Genomic DNA, 22,152 nt, shown 5'->3' with positions numbered 1-22,152 from the left:
GTAAATCTGTGAAAACTTATGCAGCTGAGTGAGTTTCAAAGGCTGTGTCAAAACTCTGTGTTTAGCTCGGCTCTGTGCAGTCAGGAGTTAAAGAGCCCATATCACTGAAAAACTCATTTTTCTCACTTTTTTTGAAAAAAGAGTAATGTAGCATGTAAACACTGATAAAGTTTTCAAACCGAGTCATTCTCACGCCAGTCTATATAATCCATTAATGAAAACTAAGCTCTAAAAACAGTCAGTTTTTAATTGTTTTTGTGAGGTCACACGTGCACCTATTCAGTTTACTGCAGATTAGCTCCACCCATTCACACCAAAGATATAAGCAGTGTTTCAGCCTGGACTGCTTTTTGAATGAGGCACAGTACAGCAGCATCAATCAGAACAGAGCTTAATCTATTTTATATCAATCAGAAAGGCACAGTAACAAAAGCAGCCTGTTCAATTCTAAGGGATAAATAGAGGTTGGGAAGTTATCATGTAAAAACGAATTATGATTGTTTGGTACATAATCCTACAATGTAGGATATGGGCCCTTTAAAACAGAGCAAGTACAGTTCAGTTAGCTGAGTAAGTCCATAAGGTTTCCTCTGTAATTTTATGAGGTTCTTTCATCCTCTCAGCATGTACAAGCTAGCAGAGAACTGCAGCCTCGCCAGCAGCTTCGCCTATCTCTTCTCTCTTCTAGAGACCGAGACCCAGGCTTACGCTCACAAACACACACATGCACACGCACACCCCCCACATCACAACCACACAACCACCCGCGCACACCCACACACTTTTAGTCATATGCAGTACACCGGCATATGGCTTCTCTTCATGAAAAAAAGACGGAAAGAACGCTAACTTGTGGCTTCTCTTCGGCTCTAAAAAAGACACACACACACTCCCTCTCTCACACACACACACACACAAACACACACACTGCTTTTCTTCAGTTCCTGGGATTTGCCTCCAACAGCCATGTTATTCTAACCAATAAAAAACATTTTTAAGAAGTTCCCACTCACTTTGTTCCGAGAAGAAACTAAAGAAACGGTCGTAAAACCACCGTTTCGGGTTTTTACAAACAAGTGACTGAGGGCACGGCCTTCAACAGAACCCTGCCTTTTCCCAGCCTGCAGCACAACACACCTTTTCACCGTCCCTGCTGAAGAGTCACTTCCTTCTCTGAACCCTGGGGGGACGTCTACACCTGAGCTGGAGAGTCTGCAGCTTTTCAGAAAACAGACCCAATGAAGAGCACAGTGTCAGCAAACCAGACTTTATTTAGATCATCCGTTTCCTTTCATTCAGGTCTCTGAGTCGTTGCAGTTATAATAATGTAGTGCATACGAATCTGAATATTTATCTATTTAAGCTTTCAACAGAGAATTAAGTGAAACTGTTTACAGAAACTAATCATGCAGTTATAATGCACTATATATATATATATATATAATATATATATATATATATATACACTCACAGAGTGAGCGACAGAGAAAGCTAGAGAACCCAGCTAGAGAGAGAGATCTATGAAGAGAAAGACACACAGAAAGAGGGAGAGGGAGAGAGAGAGAGAGAGAGAGAGAGAGAAAGAGACTCTGGGCTGGAGTACTCTGACAGGAAGTTGTAGCATTTTCCCAGATTTTTATGAATGAGTGTAGAGAGTAGAGAATGAATCACTGCTTCCGTTCAGCTTCAGCCAGCAGCAGCACACACACTATATACACACACACACACACACACACACACACACACAGTACAGTCACAACCTCACACACACTACAAAGCCTTACATGCTGATATTTAAGAATATATTATATATATTGTGATGTACAACACACAATCCTGTTATGGTGGACACTGAAATACTATGACTGCTTGCACTCAAACCAGCTGCAGTTGGATGTTTTTTAAACATGCAGTTTTCACAAGCTCTCACTACACTGTCACATTCTGATCTCATGCTTTATTTGATGTTTGTATAGCTGTTTTGAGTGTTATTGGTCTGAACACCTTTATCGCTCCTGGTAACAGTTGTAGTTGAACCCTTTATACTCAGTGTGCTAGTTAAACTTAGAAGGCAAATACATTCAAATGCCCACAGCGCAAATGCTTTTGATTTGAGTGCAGTGCATAGTGATGGAAAGAGAGCCCTTTTTTGGGAGAAGAAATCAAAATGAAAGAGAGGGAGAGAGAGAGCGAGAGACAGATGTATATGTCCATATAGCATCCTCCAATCACACTCGTTGTAAAGAATAACTAAGACACTTATCGTTCAGCTAACACACACGTCAGAAGAGCTCGGTAACTGCACTTTTATAGGCTTTAAACGGTCCTGTACATCAGCCTGCTGTGTGTATGAGCGGTCCTGAGATGCCCTCTGACTGATAACATCCTCCACGGCTCACAAAAGCCAACGGATTCCAATAAAGCCAACTGAGCAGAAAAAATGCTGGTGACCAGCCTCATCTCCTGCTTTCTCCGTCTGAGCTCTCACGGCTGACGGGGCGTCTCAAAGAGAGACTGTCCAGACAACATGCTTGATGGTTTCTGAAGGACGACAACAGCTGGATTGGAGGGAGCTGGTTAGTGCAGAGTTAACACGATGAGACAAGCTCCTTTACTCAATTTCATCTGGTTATATAATTCATAAACCAAACTACTGAGAGGAGCTTCAGAAGCTACTGCTTGGACAAATCATCAAACAGAGTCTGGAAGAAGAATGAGCAAGCTTGTCCAACAGCTTACTTCCCCTCTCTCTGTCTCTGTCTCTGTCTCTCTCTCTCTCTCTCTGGCGCTTTGCCTCGTTAGAGATGGAGGTATTGAGTCAGTGTTAGCGTAACGCACCCCCAGGACAGCTCTGGAGCTGGAAGCTGGCCTGCTGTCTGTTCCACTGTCTTTACATAGAGCTCCCAAAAACACAGTGGAAACGTAAAGCCACCCACACATGTCTGGGCATGGACTGGGATTACTGTGCTTTAAAAAAAACACACTACCCTGAGCAACCACACACACACACACACACACACACACACACACACACACTACCAGCATCCTCCTGTTGGCAGAGCCTGTGTGTGCCTGCCTCTACACACACACAGTGATAGCTCGTCTATAGGCTCTGCACTTCTCTCATTCATGATCTTACTAGTATAGTGACTAAAGCTGTAGGAATTCCTAATAAAACGCCTCTGTCTCTCTCTCACTCCCTCTCTCTCTCTCTCATTCCATTTCTGTCGCAGCTCTGCATCTGCTTTCACCATCACTCCGAACCAGAGGGCACGGTAGGTCACCTCTAATAGGAACTAAAGCTGGGCGAATGGCAAAAACGTAAGATCACCATTGTTCAAGACTTTTTCAAGATACACAATTTCATGATATTCATTTTGTCTGACATCTGATAAGTTGGAACAGAAAAAAGTAGTGCCACATTTTAAAAATACCATAAAAAACTATGAATCCAATGATTTGTATTAAGTATTTCACACACTATGTTGCCCCAAATCCCAAAACAGGACCAATTATGCTCTCTCTGTAATGAAACATGCGGTTTGGAAGTGTTTATGTGCTGACGATGTCCATGATATCCTCAGAAAAGCTTATTGTGACATAATTTAACACAATAACGATAAATTGTCATATTGCCCACCCCTAATAGGAACTAATACTACACTCTTGACAGCTGAGCAAAACTGTTCATGAATACTGAATCAATATTTGGAACAGTAGTTTCCAGGGCTGACTGATATATTTTCATTGTTTATCTCAGTTAGGGATGTGAACCTGTGCTGGTCACAGAACCCTCCAATTCCACAAAAAATATATACACATTTTCTTTCAGTAAGCTTCCAAGGCTGCTTCGGCTTGGGACGCTTTGTCTGTACAAGACAAGATGTTTGAAACATGACGCTGTGACCTTGTGATGTCCTAAAACGTACACTACAACACAGACCTACAGGAAATCTGCCTTCTGCAACAGGTATACAGAAACCAAGAACGTTCAACCAGTGCAGCTCAACAGTCACACTGTTATGTTAGGCACAATAAATGTAGTATTATTGTAGGATGTCACATCAATCAATATGTTTAAAAGTTCAGTTATGTTAACTGTTTGGGAATACCAGTGCCTTGCTACTGTTTGTATGTCTGTTGCACTGTTGCCGTCACTGGTTGCAGGTCTAATTCTGACTAATTATGACATTTGCGTACCTGTAATGAACAAATATTTGCCAAACTACTTTAAAAATTGTCTTTTTGCCTGATATTAACGTTGTCATAATACAGAAGCTGGTGCATGAATGAAAACGTGGCAGCTCATTTTTCAAAACGTTTTATTATTCAAAAAAAGCCAAGAAAAATATTTTAGTCACTGTGCTTAAGTAATAAAAGCCGCCTAATAATTGCTTAAATAATTATTTTGAAACTGATATTTGATAACTTTTTTATTATAAAGCATTTATTGTACTCCAGAAGAAGAGAATATCTGAGTGAGATCTAAATATGTCTGCATTTTATTTTTTTATTTTAATCCAATAGAAATAGATGTTAGATTTCTTTATAACACTTGTCCAGGTAGATCTAGTCCCAAGTTCTACGTTGTAAAAATGTTTATATATCAGCATCAGCAGATATGTACATGAAAAATCAGATATCCTCATCAGCCCACAAGTCTCATAAAGGTGCATCCCTATTGTACACATTTGACATTAAGATAATCTGTGCTCTGTCCTTCAGAAGTCAAGTTTATTTGCTGTGGTGTTCAACATCAGAGTAAAAGAGTGGTGAAGTAATGTTTTCTGCCCCCTCCACCCCCTGTAAACTCACTCTCTATCAGTAAGAGCTGCTAACAGTCCATCAGCTCCATCTTTTGGCACAGAAGCTGTACACAGATTATGACAGGAAGCAGGCAGGCAGGCAGGCAGACAGACAGACAGACAGACAGACGGAGATAGTCCCACACACACAGGAACAGGCCGGACACACTTTGTTTTTCCTCAGAGGACAAATTTGACTTTGCAGGCCTCGTGACCGGTCACGGTAACCTTGACCCCACCACTGAGAGAGAGTCTCCCACAAACCCTCAGCAGTTAACAGGGGACAGACGCTGACCTGCTGACCACTAAAAGCTCGTGCCTATCTGATGAAACACTTAAGCTAAAATAACATCAGTAGTGAGCAGCAGCCAGACACAGCCGACAGCCGCCTTTGTTACAGAACTGATAGGAGAAACAGACAGGACTCGGCTGTGGGTCAGTAAGTACTGCACAGGGATGTTCCCTAAAGAAGAGAAACAGCTTACAAATGAGCAAAAATCAGAGTATGAGGTCCAACATAAACTGTTCTGCTATCAGCACAGAAGTGGGAATTTATGGAAACATTGAGAACCGGTCCCTCTCTCTCTCTCTCTGGGGGTCTGACGAGTGTTTACCTTTTCACAACTCACTACTGTCAGAAAGAGTGAAACAACTCAAAGTCTGATCGCATACAGAAAATTATAAAACAGACAGCTCAGGTTCTAAAGAGGGGCATTATAAGCCAAATTTCATACATAGTGTTTTGCCACATTTTACCAAGCAATACTGATTGGGGCGAGTGGTGCAACTATTTTGTGGGTTTGATCCTGACTATGCTAAAACCATCTATGGCTGGTAGTCCAAGAAAGCACAATTAGCCTCACAGTAGTGTTCTCCTCAAAGCATGTGGAGCTGTCAATGACACTGCATTAGCTGCAGTTTAAAAAGGTGCAGTTCACTTTGGTAGCATCATGTGACGGGGAGACCTAGCTAGAAAGTGGAATTAGACGTGAAAATTGAGTTTTAAAAAAAGCAACAGATTCTTTTCTTCAATTCTTTTTTGCATTTTTTTGTTGTTTTTTGGATTTTTTTGGGTGGTACGCTGCTGAATTGCTAAGCAATATCAATAAAAAATAGTAGTATTGATAAACTCCAAATGATACTCATTCCTAGTTCTGCAATCGAGCTGTGGGAGAGACTACACGGCTCTGGCGGTTTTCCGGCCAGTTTTCCAAAGCATGTGTATGTGCTAGGTGGCACCGCCAAGGAATGTGAAAAAATGGCAGTTACGCAGGTCGGAGCTGATCAGCCAGTGTTTCGGAAGGGAAGACGAACTTGTCTTGGGAGCAGCTCTGACAAGTGTGTTTGGTGGTGCTGTGTGAGGCCATGAGGCTCCCTGTGAGGCCATGAGCTGGACCTTATCATCCAAACACCCCCCACCCCACCCTACTCCCTCTTTCCTCAGTCAGGGGTGGCTGGTCTGCGTGCATGTCTGGAACACAGCGACCCAAGAGCTCAACTGAAAGCAGGCCACAGAGCAGACACAGTCACGAGACACCACACACACACACATGCACGCACATACACTCGGTGAACGCCACAGCCAACCAAGCAGCTGGCCAGGTCGCTGGAGAGAGAAGCAGGCGCAGGAGCCAGGGATGTGGACACTGTGGAAGGCTAACCTAATGTATAATGTATAATGTGTGTTTTATATATATATATATATATATATATATATAAAGCTAAAGGGCCTGTGTGTATATTGTGCTATCTGTGCTTATTTGTGGTACAATATGTTTAGCTAAACTAATATGTTTAGAAGAACTTAATATACTGAATAAACTAGTATATCAGCCACTACTATTGCGACTATATACAAATATTAATTCATCATTTTTATACATTTTTCACTACTTGGGCTACATAGCACTGACTTGCCAGAAAAGATTCCTTTCAGATTCCTCATGCGAAAAATGCAAAATCAGCATTATTCTGCTTAACATTATACAACACGGCTCAAATATTGTGATAATATTGTATCAAGGGTTTTCTAGTGATTCCCACCCGTAACACAGGAAGGGAGGGCTTGAGGAAGAGAAGGAGGGAGGAGATGTGGGTCTGCTCCTGCTCTCAGGAGCCTCGTGTTGTGTTTCTACTCTTGACATTTCTGTGACATTTTCCCCCTCAGCACCCCTCTTCACATGGGCCTAGAGATGTCCTACACACACATAAACAAGCACAGGAGCACACAACTCCACACACAACCATCCCACCCACTGAGACCATCAGGGGTTCAGTTGAGGACTTGGAACAGAACCATCATTCTAACAAAGTGAGACATCCAAAAAAAGGCTGTTTCATAAGCCCCGCTCCTATAAAAAAACAAAAAAGCGACACGAAAACAAGTGTCTCAGACATCAAAGTCGACGATAGCTGTAGGGCACTTTTCTTAAGTTTATCCCTAATTTCCTATTCCAAGAACCCAGCCCACCAATGGTTTACCAGAAACAGTAAAGGTTAAATGCATGTGGAAACTACATGACTTAATCTGACCCCAAAATGTATAAAGAGAAGTGCTGACTATGTCTAAGTGATTGTTGGTTATGGTCCACTCTATTATGTGGTCCACTGTCAGTTACAGACAGTGGGCTTGTATAAGCTGCTTCTTGTCTTGGACACAGACAGCAGGGAGTTGACATCATAGCTATCATAGTAAATTATGTCATGTTAGGCTTTTCTGAGAACACAGTGGGTACTGTTAGTCAAAGAATACCTACACTTTGTGTTTCAGTAAAACACAATGTAGCTCCTTGTAAGTTGTCTATTAAATAATAATTGATTATTCATTGAATTAATTAACAAACAACCAATCAATCAGCTTAAATGTGGCTGTGACAAAAAATAACTGGCAAAAAATTCTATAAAATAAAAACTTTGAGGATTAACAAATTTATGAACATCTTGTTACGGTACTGATTTTGCTTTATGAATTGATGATTGTGCAAATGATGGTTGTGCTTCGGATCCCATCCCTGAGGGCATGAATCTGATGATTGTGAACGGATTAAAAGAGTAGACAAAGAGAACCTCGTCAAAACTTGGTGAAGGACATGTTTTCTGAGTAAGTGAATTATCTACTATTGTCTGCATGTCTTCTTTTTGAGCCTGTGCATGTGACTTTACTGTGTGTGACATCATCCGAAAAATTCCCACAAAATCCAGCCTGACGCCTCTCACTTTTAAACTATTTCAGGCTTTACTGGGTGACTTGCAGCACTGCATGAACACCATATTTTAGCATGTCCTTTGTCTCCTGACTCAGTAATGCTACATTCAACTTTAATAAACAAAAAAACATACATAGTGCAGCTTTAAGTAACTGCTATTTTCTGAAGGTTTTATGATAAAATGTTTTGTTTAAAACAGAGCTAAATGAGCCTTTTACGGCTCCCGAGTGGCGCAACCGTCTAAGCGTTGGCCCCATCATCAGGAGATCGCGAGTTCGATCCCTGGTGATGCTACAGCCATCCGTAGCCAGGAGTCCAAGAGAGCACAAATGGCCTCACTCTCTCTGGGTGGGTACGATGGTCCCTCCTTCTCCCCCCATCACTTAACGCGATGCTAGTCAGCGCAGGTGTCTGTTAGCTGACGTAACAGATCTGGTGGTTGGCGCTTTCCTCCGAGCGTGTTCAGCTGTCCAGTGACGTTGCGTGAGCAGCAGTTCGAAAAGAAGCGGTGGCGCTTCACAGGTCTCGGAGGAAGCCTGTGTTCGCCTTCGTTCTCCTAGCGTTGATAGCATCGTGACTGGGGGAGTCCTAACTAGTGGGTGGAATTGGACACGACTAAATTGGATAATTGGGTAAAAATCAAAAAAAAAAAAAAAGCCTTTTACTCTGATGGGTCACTGACAAATCCAAATAACAATTAAGGAAATGAACAACAACATAGTACACGCATGCTTATATATTCAGATTATTTGGGTTCGTCATAAAAAGCATATTTGTGTTACTACAAAGCACTCTAAATTAACTTCACTCATTTTCAGGAGGAAGGAGCTCTTTTTGGATAAAAGGCAAAAAAAAGTTCCATGAGAAATTGTTGATATGGTGGATTACGTGGTCTGGGAACCCTCATCAAAGACAGTTCCTCATGTCCTGAGGTCAGAGCACAGGAGACATTACTTCAGCAGTGAGTTGTGTGCGATCGCTTTATTAGACGGTAGCGCATGTCAAGACTCTTTGATCATTTAGTTAACAAACAAAGTGGAGCCCATGTGGCCTGCAGACAATGAGCGCCACTCAATCAAAGTCTCGCATAAAGAGGTGTGCTGGATTTGTTTGTGCACACATACACACACACATACACACACACTGACCCGCAAATAGTAAGCCAACAGGAGTCAGCACATGCTAGAACAAGCCAAGGAATGTTTTAGCACTTCAGAAAGAAAGGAAAAAAAAAACAAAAAATCAACACAATGGCTCTGGAGAAGATGTCCCATGTCCCATTTGACTCATGGACACACACACAAACACATGGACGTGCAGCGAGTCGGGTAAGCGGTAGCGGACAGCATCTCTCGGTGGCGTAATTAGAGAGCGCCACTGTCAGAGAGAACCCTGCTCCAGATTGACTACAAAACCACTGCGTGCCCTTGAAGAAACATCTGCGCTCGAGAAAAACAAGGCAATTATGTGGAGGGGGTGGGAGGGGGGAGCAGAGAAAGAGAGAGACAGAGAGAGAAGCGGGGGTGGATCTGCCCTTCAAAGAGCGCCAGAGAGGCTGGATCGAGAGCCACGGAGAGGCGGTGGGACGACGGCAGGGCGACACCGAGGCCTCCGTCAGTCACCGTCCTCCTCCTCCTACTGCTGCTAACCTCCTAACACTCTGGCCTCTTCCTATCTCAAGTTCACTGTGCTTGCTCCCATTAGCCCTTATCTTCAGCTTTGAAACCCTCAAGGTTCTCTTTTCATGTGCTTGTTTGAGTTCACCTCAACTTCGCTTTGGTCTAGTAACGGGTAAACATGTCTGGGAAGGGCGAGACTGGCCACCGTCCCCTACTTTCTTGATCTCTGTTTTTCTCCCTTCTCTAAGTTTTCTGCTTTTCACAGAAATGCAACAATTAGCTGATAAAGTCAACAGCATTGATTATGGAAAAAATCAGCAACGCTGTTTTTGAAATTGATTGTTTAAGTAACAAAAGTAGGGCTTTTATGCTACTGAGCACTGAAAAATTCCATGTCATTCAACACCTAATTAGTGAATCTCATCAGTGTCTGTAAGCCAATAAGCTTTCTTGTCCCTAGACTGCTGATTGGCTGCCCAAAAAACATTCTGCATGCATGCACCCATGTCTAGTTTAGGCCTCACCCACTTTTAGTCTGTAATTTAAAGGAAGGTACTGAATAAAACATCGTTCAAAAATCAGTATCAAAATCAAGGTTTCAGTATTAGTATTAAAAACGTAATACCTGGCCCTAAACAAAGCACCCTGTAACGCTCTATAATGCCCTTGTGGTACACATGGTTACTCCAAGAGATTGCAATACTCTACTAGATGCATACAGGGCAATATGGCTTCCACTGTTACAACATAAAAGATCTTTCTAGAACTCTGAATGATGGTGGAAGCAACAGGAAAGGGGCCAAAGAAGGCAAACAATGAGATTAGTCAAATAACTGAATAACGCTGGATAAGGTAACCAATTATAAAATTCATCTATAGTTGCAGCCCTAGTTTTTGCAGCAACAGTCAATCTTTGTGAGTGCATGGAGATGCCAACAGAGCATAAAGCCTAGGAAAAACAGCTGTGGTGCCTTTTCCCAAAACACATTTTGCATCCCTTTTGTTGCTTTGTGGGGAAGCAGAGGCAGAAAAACACCCCTGGACAGGTGGTGGCTGGCTGCGAGTTCCAGTAAGTCCTTTGGAAAACACCAGCGAATTAGTAGGACCTTCAGCAAGTCCTTTTCTGCTGTGACTACCAGCCTTTCCCTTTGTTTTTCTGTTGTGCTGAGCGAGCCTTGGATATAGATGACTCACTCAGCCCCCAAAGACACACCATTCAGACACAACATTACCATACTGAACAGGTGTGCAGGGGAGCAGGTGCCGACATGTCCTAGGAGGGGCAGCCGGGAACAGCCGGCATCAGCACACAGGAGGGTCACTGGAAAGAAAAGGCTACATTCAGCCCACTGTTTCTCCCTCTCAAGGGTCATTGAGAGCCCTAATAGCCAGTTCCTCCATACAGCGGACAAAGGTTGTCAGAATCAGCTCCATACAACAATAAACTGGCCTCTGCTTCCGGTTGAAAACACAACACGTATCTGTGGAAGGCTCCATTTCCTCTGTTTGTTTTCCTGCTGTAGGGAAAAGTGGGGAGGAGGGGCACAGCCCAGATCGTCCGTCCCCAGAATGAACCTGAACGCGGCACGGGCCTCCTGAAGGCCATGGCTGGGAAAGAGCCCTTTCTTGTCCACTGTACTTTTCCCACCATTCTTGTGTGGTTGAGAGAGGAAGAGGGAACAGACAATGCAAAAGCAGGAGTCTGCTGTTTCCCAAGCATTCTGAGGCAACCCCCAGCCAGATGTGAACAACATGTTGGCATCCATTTTCATGAACCAACCATCTCTTAGATAAAGGCAAATAGATCAAGACGTGTTGGTAGTCAGTGGAAAAACACAGCGTGCAGCATTTAAGTGCTTGTGGATCTCCTTGTAGACATTCAGCCTTGTAATGGATCCCCGTACTCAAATATGGCTTTATTTTGTACAAATTCTGAAGTGTTTTCTGAAGTTTGCTGCAAAGACAGGCTTAAGCAGTGAAATCCATGGTGGTATATATCTTAGCCTACCGTCAGAGAGCAAACTGCCTGTTCACAAAGAACAGCCCACAGGACAGCGTCCAATTCAGGAAAGTCATTGTTTTCCACTTGTTGCTTTCTGCAAACAGTTTCTAACAGAGTGCCATCATGGGTCTCTGTTTTCTTTTCATGGACAGGAAACAAGCTGAAGCATCCACCATCCTCCGCTGTTGTCATAGCTTTTAATTAATGGCAAGAGAGTTCCAGTCATAAGTCTCTCAACACAACATAGATAAGACTAGGCAAATATTTACCTGACAAGACTTGCCACAGAAGCAGACCTCCAGCTCCGTAGCAGTTACTACAGTATCAGTAGGGGTGGGAATCTCTAAGCAGCCCACAGTTCAATTCGATTTTGATTTAGGGTGGCAAGATGCGACTATAAAATGAATATTAATGCATCTTGATGCATCCCAATTTTTGATTTTAGTAGCAGACGCTATGACTGTTTTACCTACACCTGTCACTGACAAGTAGTCCTTTCATAGGGCTGTAACATTACATAGGATGTAACGTATCATATTGTATTGATCATATGTTTCGCAACGTATCATATGGTATTGTTTTGTATTGTATCAATGTATTGTGACTAGTATGTTAACTTTGGACTAACATATTAGCTTGTGGCAGGAACATTAGATCGGGACACTATAAAACACATGTTTCAGATATATATTGTACTTTTTATTTATATCGCTGTTGTCGGAAGAAAACCAAAATGCTAACTTTACAGGAAAAGGTAATAACCTACTTTGCCTTTAATGTACGTCAATGGAACCAGATTTTTTTCCAAGTCATTTTGGGCCATTTCGTTTGGTCCATTCATCATGAAATTTACACACAGTGTAAAGAGCAACAGGCATTTTCAGTGTAAAAAACTGAAAAACGACACAAATGGAGAGGTTTTCTTCCAACAGCAGCAAAATGTATTGTACTTTTATACCACCACAACACAGTGGTTGTCAAACCAGTCCTCAGGGACCCCAGACAGTCCACATTTTAGCTCTATCCCTACTTGTTGGGAGTTAAAATATGGGCCATCAGGGGGTCCCTGAGGACCAGTTTGTGAATTATTGATATTCTAAACTACAAATAGAAACTATCAAATCAAATTATAAATTTTGTGAATCATTACACCCTGCTTGGCTGAACTACGTCTAAAAAAATGTGCACATTCGTTTTTCATGTCACATATTGCAAATAATAAGTAAATCATGGGATATTCCAGTCATTTCATAAGCTTTTACTTTTTTGTAATGTAATATAAATACAAGCATGTATAGCAGTACTTATTGTAGAAACCTCTCTGCATTCTTACATGGGGTCATGTTTCCTATGGTTTATTTTTTACAAAAATTACCCAAAAGTGTGAACAGTTTGTGACTGCAAATATGTATGCATTAGTGAGATCCTGCATTTTCTTTCCTCCTCCAAGCCATAAAGTATTCTACTTGATCATATTTCCCGGTGAATGTGAGTTTATTTACAGTAGGGGAAATGCAGAGCCTTTATAAAATCCAATTTTATAAATGCAATTATAACATTTTGTGAGTTGATTCTGAATATTTCCAGACAGAATCATGATACAGCTAAGAATCGATTATTTTTCCCACCTTTAAGCATTAGTCCAGCCATTCATACGGCTGTTGTTGGAAAAAAAAGAAACAAGACTGTGACAGAGACAGACTACACAGTGCGGGGGAAAATGTAACAGTAACTATCATATGAAGATCAGGAAGTAGTAAAGTTTATAACCCATTTGGATAACATCAATGAGACTGTGCTAACACTGGTAAATGGTCCATGAAAATGACAACATAGTTGTCAATTATGCTTCATGTGATAGAGAGGCTATGTCTTCTACACTTGTAGGGGTAGATTAGCACTGACACACCTCATAACCTACATACAAGAAGTGAAGTTCACTGACTCAAAGAAACCGGAGGAAGACGTTTTTCCAGGAAGGCTAAACGGTCCTGACCATATTCAACAACAACAAAACTGCACACAATCATAAAGCAATGTCCTCCATCTTCAGGGAGAAGAACTCTGCAACTGAAATAAATTCCTTCATCCTTACCTTTCTGGCAGTGGTTGGAGGTCCAGCAGCGGTAGCTATAGTTGTCGTTAAAGCTGGTCCTGGGGCACTCTGGGTTCTCCTCTATGATGCCAGGGCACACATCTCCACACTCTTTGGACGGCTTGTTCCCAGCGACGTAGTTGTTAAACTCTGCATCCATAATGAGTGACCAGTCCACCGAGTCGACATAGCACAGCTCTGGGTTCTTCTCAATCCTGATGGCCCCTCGCGTGATGTTCTTCAAACTGTACAGGCCAATGTCCTTCAAGCTGGTCATCTCGAAGATCACAAGGGCGTAGTTGTAGAAGAGGTTGCGTCCTCGGATGACTGTGAGGTTGGGGAAGAGCATGCTGAGACTGTCCAGGCCCGCCACTCGGAACAGCAGCAAGTAGTCGGTCACCATCCTGAGCTTGGGGAAGCTGAGGGAGCGGAACTCCTGGTATGGGTTGTGGTTCTTGTCTCCTATCAGGAGAATCTGCAGGTAGCCCTCCACCACCGTGCAGTTCTCCAGCTTCTTGAACTCGCTGATGTCATTCCGGATATCGATGTGAGGACCACAGACTGGGGAAAAAAAAGAGAGAAAGAGAAAGAACGCAATGAGAAATCAGACCTTGAATGCAAATCAGACATAAAGCATTGCAAACATACAAACAACCTGTAAACGACCTGCACAGATATAAATGCTACATACCAGCATATACGCATTATCCTCTATTATAATTTGAAAGCTGTTTAAGGGTAAGTTTAGACACTTAGGGACTATATTCTCAATTTTTTTCATTCTCATAGCTACACAACTTAAATATTTAAGTTTGACAGGGGTTACTGAATAATAAATCTTAAAACAGAATTCAACCAGTGTTTTTAAGATTTCTCCATAATTCAGTCATTAAAAAAAGGAATTCAGAGGTTTGACGTGAAATGCGGCTTTCTAGCAGCGTCAGAATTGTTCACAGTGGTGGTGATAGGATCCAAACATCTGAATCATCTAAGGCCTCTCAAAGATACCACACAAAAAAGTTAATATACAAAACAGTTACAAATAAGTTGAGTGATAACATTGTTTTATGGTAGGTCTGAAATAAGGTTTTAGCTTAAATTAGACTTTTTTAATTGCATGCACGCCAGCGAGGTACATACAGGGAGTTGTATGGCAAAATAACACCCAAATATATCTTATTAATTTGGATTTAGCATTTATTTACAACCATTAACATTACATATAAAAACTCAGAATACATATGTAGGCTTACTTTGGATAGTAAATAAAACAGCAACATTTATGTTGTAGACATCACAACCTCTGGTTCCCATCACCACCACTGAGAAGAAATCCATACTAGTACGTTTCTCTACTGTGAAACCTTTCACACCACTCTAAACGACTTTGTTTAGAGTCATATGCAAAAGTTTAAACAACTTCAAAACTTATACATTTTGTTGATTTTCTAAGTGACAGTAAATTGAACACATCGTCTACAGGGAACAAACTTAAATATGGAATTTTTCTGCAAATTTCAGAGCACAATTTTAATTTTTTGGCTAAATTTAACATATTGAAAAAAAAAAAAGATAATACGTGCTATAATTTTTTTTATGTATCATTTTATGTTGGGTTCTTCCCTAATATGTTAAATTCAGCAAATAAATGGTAATTTTGCCCTAAACTGTGCATCCCGTAAAAAAAAAATCAACAAAACATGTCATTTATCCAGGGACAGCCAGGGACGACCGAACATCTTATGCAGATATATTATGTAGAATTTTTGAAAAAATGTGCAATTCCTATTTAAGATTGCTAACTCGATAATAAGCTGAAGATTCAATGGGTTAAATGAAAAATATTTCAAAAGAAATTCTGCATAAATCTCATAACAACCAGAGCAAAGCAAAGCACTAGTGGTCAAAAGAGCAGAAGGATTATTCAAATTCAGCCAAATGAGTCCTTTGCGTGCATCACAGTGGTGTCCGATAAACAGTGCTGTTGTGTTATCCTGTACATTTATTTCCACACACAGATTTATGCCATGCTTTGTTCCTACTTTACACAAAGGGACATGGGCTGAGGCTTCACATTCTCTGTATAGTTTAGTGGGATAAGTGATCCAAAAAGCTTCTGAAAAATGTCACCCCACATGACCCATGTTTAAAAAGGCCATCCGTGTCTACAGTCCACACAGAAAACAACCCATATGCAAAACCACAGAGTTCAGAAGGAGAGTGTCCTCCCCAGCCTCTCTCTCTCTCTCGCACACACACATGCAAAAGAAACAGTCATGTTTTATTTAGGAGAATTATCTTTCCTTTTAATTGTGGCTGTCAGTGGGAATAGCTCCCCGGCAGCTAATTTATTTCATCCTTTGAGTAGGAGCGATGGCTAACAGATCTAGCAGTTCTGGTGGACAGTGAAGCCAATGTGTGACCAGCAAGCTCTCATAGCTTACATTAGACACAGAGATCAAAGAGGCCATAATACTGTGCATCATAAACACCTGCTTGAATTGTTCTAAAAGCATGGGTGGAGTAGTTTAGGCATTACTTTAACAAATGGGGACTGTAACAGATTGCAATATAAAACCAATACACCAGGCCAACATGCTTTAAAGGCCCCATACCCTACATTTTTGTCCACGTATAGGACAACATTTGCATGATTGTATGCAGGGCTAGGTATCAAAATTCAGTATTTTTATGGTAATGAATTACTTGAGTACTACCAAAAACTTGCATGGCATTCAATACTGAATTTCACTACCTAAGAAGCCGAACTTATCAGCATCCATGCTTGTTCAAAATCTAAACAGCTGACTGACTGTCACTATTAAATAACATATGCATGATATTAACATCACTGCTTCTTGATTAGTCTACAATCAGTTGCGGTCAGCAAATGTACCCATTTTTTTATATGCACCAAAAACAGCCATAATTGTTTTTACTTTACCATTTTCCAACATCTCTTCATCTCTTAGAAATAAACAGGCTGTAATTGTTACTGTGCCTTTAAGACTGACATGTAAATCACCCCTATTCTTAGTGGCTGCTCTGAGTTGCGCCGCATTCGAAAAGCAGGACAGGCTGAAACACTCCTTCTCCCTTCAGCATTGAATGGGCAGGGTTAAACTGTTGTCGGCTGAATAGGTGGATATATGCAAACGCATTGATTTTCATGACATCACAAAAGCAGTCAATTTAAAAAAAAAGCTATGGGCTCTTTAAATAACCTGTTATGGCCTACCTAAAACAAGAAGAATCTGCATTGAACAAAAACAACTTTATAACGTTTCAAGGAGTAAATCTGCTCCCTAGAAGGAGGTGGCGATCTGTAGAAATGTCTTGACATATGAGCTCCTTGGGCTAAACCTTTTATGTTCTTAAAGAGGCTTAGGGCACCATCTCTCCGAGAGCCAGCACTGTAGAGCCTCAGCCATGAGATACATGGAAGTGTTTTCAGCTGCCATCTCCTGGCCATGTCAAAACACCATATTTCAAATGGCTTGGGTGAGATTTCCTCCTGTGTTATCACCTCCTCGTGAGGTAGGTAGGCTGAACAATTTGGGCAAATATATTTTTTCGAGATTTTTCTGAACAGAATTGCAACTGTAATTCAATTTGTGATTATTTTCTATTATTTAAGCTCCAAACCTGTTACTCTGGCCAAGTATTTTGGCCACTTTTTCTTGTTTGAAGCTTGAACGTTACGGCCAGTGTGCCAGACTGCCAGTTAGTTCAAGTCAAGTCAAGTCAGCTTTATTGTCAATACTACAATATGTACAGGACATACAGAGTATACTCTGTATGTCCTGTACATATTGTAGTATTGACAATAAAGCTGACTTGACTTGACTTGACTTGACTTAGTTGTGGTTGTGATGTCACAGCCCACAGGTGTTTGGTTGCTTCTGATTGGTCTAACTCATCTAACAGACAGTTCCCAAGTTATTGGGTCAAAAACCACTTAAAACTTCTGATAATGGTGTTGATAATGTGGGCTAAAATTAAAAACTGCAGCTCCTGTGATTTGAAAATTGCAGTCCTTCAAATTTTGATATAAAAAAAACGATTAATCTTTCAGCTCTATCATGAGGAAAACCCTTTTTTTCCTGACACACTCCTGATAAGTGCATAAACTGCTGAAATGACATGCTGCCAAGAATGCGAATCCCATTTGAAGTTCTTCATTCACCCAGCTCGCTCAAAATAGCACATTGTTTATTAAGATGAATGGCCTTTATCCGCTCCTGTCAGTGTAGTAGAGGCGTCCAAATTTAGAACGGAAGTGATTGCTCCACGAGAAAATAGTATTTGCTTTCTCCTATCGTCGTGAATGCCCCAGGGCCGTGCTCGGCAGCCATGGAGCTGCATGTCTCCTTTGTTTCATCCCTGATTTTTTTTTTCCTTTTAGCTCCCTCTCACTCTCTCTCTCTCTTCCCGCAGCCAGAGAGAGGGAGGAGGGTTTGGAGCAGCTCAAACACAAAGACTAATTTGTTTGTTGGTAAAGAGAAACTCTGCTCCTCAGTTCCTGTCGGATCCATTAATAAAATCAGACAGTCTGGCGTGAGAGTGAGCGAAAGAGAAAGAGAGACGCAGACGGAGGAAGAAGAGTGCCCAGCATTACAGTATAGAACAAAAGAAGAGAGCCTGACAAGATGGAACTGAGTGAAATAGCTCAGAGACTTTGGCCATTTATTTGCATATGCACCTCATTTATCTAATCATTTCAAAGGCCAGACTTATGATAAAATAGCCCTTATTATTATTACACAGCCAGGATATTGTCACTGTCATAACCTTTGTTTGTACCAACCAAATTACTTCAATACTACAGACTGAAATTTGTCATTTAATACCAAATTTAATACCATAAATGTTCCAACTGAATTAGGCCTACTTCAATAGTACAAAGAATCAAAAAATTCTATCGAACTGTCATTCAATACCAAATTTCAATATCTAGTCGTTGATCTTAGCATTTGTGAGCCAACAAGTGAGAGTGTTCCAAAATCTAAACTGCAGATTGGCTCTTTGCTACATCCAGGGATTCTTGATGAGTCTAATCCATTACAGCTGTTCACCAGCTTCTTGCTCGAATTTTCCCGTTCCACCTTAAACTAAGACAATACAGTAATTATCCTTTTTATTGGAGAAAATATTCACATTTGTGGGTTTCTTTGGTCGCTTGCACAGCCATCTTGCAGATTTTTCTTTTTTTTCCCTCATTTCACTCTGTCTGGAGTGAGCCTCTGAAAAACCTCCATTTGGAGGGCCATGTAGCCCTGACACTTCACCCTATCCCTCTATCTCAACAAAAATCGGGACACCCTACCCCTGGACATGAACGCGCAAAATGGAGGGCTAAGGGCTAAGTGGTAGGAGCAAGGGGTGAAATGGGATTGGGCCTTAGACTGACCGTTTTTAAGTATAAATTTCAAGTCACATGACACCTACTACACTGGATTTGTGGTCTGGGTTTAATCTAGCACAGTAACAGTAAGATAACGAGTACCGCCACTGTGTTTATTGTGTGTGTGTGTGTGTGTGTGTGTGAAGGGGGTATCTGAATATTTCTCAAACAACATCTTAGAAATTAGAAAATCAATTAACTAAAATGCTCACCTGCAGGATCAGTACTGGTGTTGACAGCGAAAAATGCTAACAATACCCAGCCCTAGCCATAATAAACCTCGTATCTCTTGAAAAAACCTTACTAATTGTAATATAATGAGATTGTATTACTGTAATTCTGAACCATGTCTGTTGCTGCAATTGTCAAATATTCACCCAGTAAAAAGGGCAGCTAATGCTTTCAAGTGCTGTAAAAGAATAAAAATCTAAAAAAAATAATAAAGTTCTGAGGCGTTGATCCAACACCGCACTGATATAAGCGATACTTTAACAAAGAACAATGAAACCTCTCCGTTCTGGTGGAAACGCACCACGCAAGCTGCCTGGAACCAGCTGACACAAACATGTGCCCACTAGTTGACCTCCACTAGCCGTGCGATCCGAGGCCCGGCCCTCATCTCCCATTCCACTTGTGAAGATCTGGCTCTTCCGTAAACACAATCCCAGGCACGCCCAGCGAGAAAGGCATCTAAGACCCCTTCTCCTGGCCCATCCTGAAGGGATTGCTTTCAGCAGGTCAGGATTTTATTGTGGCTCTGAGCTCCCAGAGCATCCAACAACTTGGACAGAGGGCAGGGAAGACCTTACAAGGAAAAATGTGACACCCATATCTTTGTTATATCAGCCACAGAAAGGAAAAATCCTTCGTCCCTCTTGGCCTGCAGTATTTTGGATATTGACCCAGATTTTTGTTGAAAATGCCACTATGTAGGGATTTTAGGAACCTTTTAGCCATAGTAAATAAGGGTCAAAGTAGCTTGAGGAGTGATGAAGGGAAAAAAATTCATTTAAAAAAACTTATCCAAAGATAAAAGCATTATGTCATATTAATATTTTATTAGGTTTTGATAATCAGTTTAAATGTTAATGACTTTAAAAGTGGACTTTCAATTTCAAGTAGTTTGATCCTTATTTCCAGTTCATTTTTGATGTGGCTTTGTGAGAATATGTAACATTTACAGATTAAGTACTCATCGATACATATTCAAAACTGATTAACATTCAGAACATAACTGTAGGGACACCATGAGCATTTATAAAACCAATAAGCACCAGCGCTTTCCCAACAGGCTATTTCTTGACATCATGATGACATAAACTGCAGCTTATACACAGTTTATTATTATCATGAATTATCATTACTATTATTATGTTTTATTATGTATTATTTCTTGACATGTTAACTGCAGGTTATTAGCCACAGCAACAGCCTCAAATTGACCTCAACATGTTCCACTAAATGTTCAGTGTATACTGTGCTCATTAGGCTATGATTATTCACATCAATTTCAGGTATAACATCTGTATGCAACTGTGTTATCAATGAGGTGCAGCCTCAGAAGTCAAAGAGCCTGTTTGCACCTTACATTAACATGTTTTTCATGTTCAGATCGTATCTGGATGAACTTTGGTCAGACTCCGTTTACACTTTTCAATAAAATACATCCCGTGTGACCAGATGAAATTAGATATTATGTTCTCAAGTAATAAGCACATCAATACATACATCATTTCTGTTTTATTTTTGATTATTTTTTCCTCTTGTTACGATATGAATTGACAAGTTTGGCTTGGACGCTTTCATCGGACCAGAGCGCAACAAGGCACTTGGTTTGGAGGTAACTCAAGTCTCGCATATCCTCCATTTTGCATTGCCTTGGTTACCCTCTCACCTGCTAGTCAAAACTCAGCAGGCGCATTTACGATTATGTAACTGTATGTGTATGTAGAAAACATATTCCTTTCACACTAGTGTTGACTGCGGTCAAGATCCGTCTCTGTGTGGTTTGAGTGATCTGATCTTAATCCGATCACCAGTCCTGGGTTTGTTTGAACCTGACTTTTCATGCGGTTTACTTCAATCTATATGTTATCACCGAAAAAATTGTAAACAGCCTCAAAAGGTTGCATCCACACAGATCTAAAATTCAGACTTTGCTCATTTTGTCTACAGGTCATTTCCCTTTGAAATTGACCCCATTTATAGAGAAGGGTAGGACAGAGTAGTAGCTGTTCAACCGTTGTTGTTGCAAATAGCGCAACGTATGTACATACAGCGCAAAATATGTTACTTTCCTCTCCTTTCCTGTATAGAACAGCAGTCTGAGGTAAGCGGGTACAGTTTGTTCTTAAAGGAGCAGCAACAAGAAAGTACTGAGTTAAAGTGGAGAGAAAGAGTGGAAAGCCAGTCTCTTGGGGTTAACCATCAGCCATTAGCCTAACTTGGAGACTAACCAGTTTTCTGTGCATACGTGCCTTTATCTCATTAGTGTTAATATTGACATCTGTCTATATATTGCTAATATGTTTCTAATATTTTGCCCTGTTAAAGATATTTTAGATTTTCTTCAGTTGTTAAATATGTTTATTATTAAAAGTGAAGGGGCATCCAAGAATAATACACCATTGTTAATCTACAAAAATAAATTTACTTGAGCATCCAAAAGAGTTTTATTTGATAAACCTATTCATAAACACACTATGCTGTGATGTAACAAAACCATCAGAAATCTTAAGTACACTGTGATATAATTTTTTTGGTACTTATATAGAGAACTATAAAAAGTCTAAAAGGTCACCTTCAAAAATAAAGCCAAAAATTCATACCAAAGTGTGCTAAAACACAAATACATTTATTTTGCCCCAGGTTTTTACCTGAACTCCTGCATGTCATTTTATCAAATTATAGGATTTCCTGAATTTGCCACCACTGGGAGCAGTTATACCAAACACAAAGCAGACAAATAATGTTTACTTTTTTGAGAGAGGCCTTTTCAAGATAAGCAGAGATGGGGTGAGA

General features: G+C 40.8%; 1 protein-coding gene across 1 annotated transcript in view; it reads right to left on the bottom strand.

Annotated features, from left to right (window-relative positions):
- igf1ra (insulin-like growth factor 1a receptor) overlaps positions 1-22,152 on the bottom strand; it is a 129,531-nt gene that overhangs the window by 94,979 nt on the left and 12,400 nt on the right. The window contains exon 2 of the mRNA XM_036585556.1: positions 13,728-14,288. Coding sequence (XP_036441449.1) covers positions 13,728-14,288 — 561 coding nt within the window. The remainder of the gene's footprint in view (positions 1-13,727; positions 14,289-22,152) is intronic.

The sequence above is a fragment of the Colossoma macropomum genome, unplaced genomic scaffold, assembly GCF_904425465.1.
Source record: "Colossoma macropomum unplaced genomic scaffold, Colossoma_macropomum, whole genome shotgun sequence".
In the NCBI taxonomy this organism is placed as follows: domain Eukaryota; kingdom Metazoa; phylum Chordata; class Actinopteri; order Characiformes; family Serrasalmidae; genus Colossoma; species Colossoma macropomum.
This window is presented reverse-complemented; position numbering and strand designations above follow the sequence as displayed.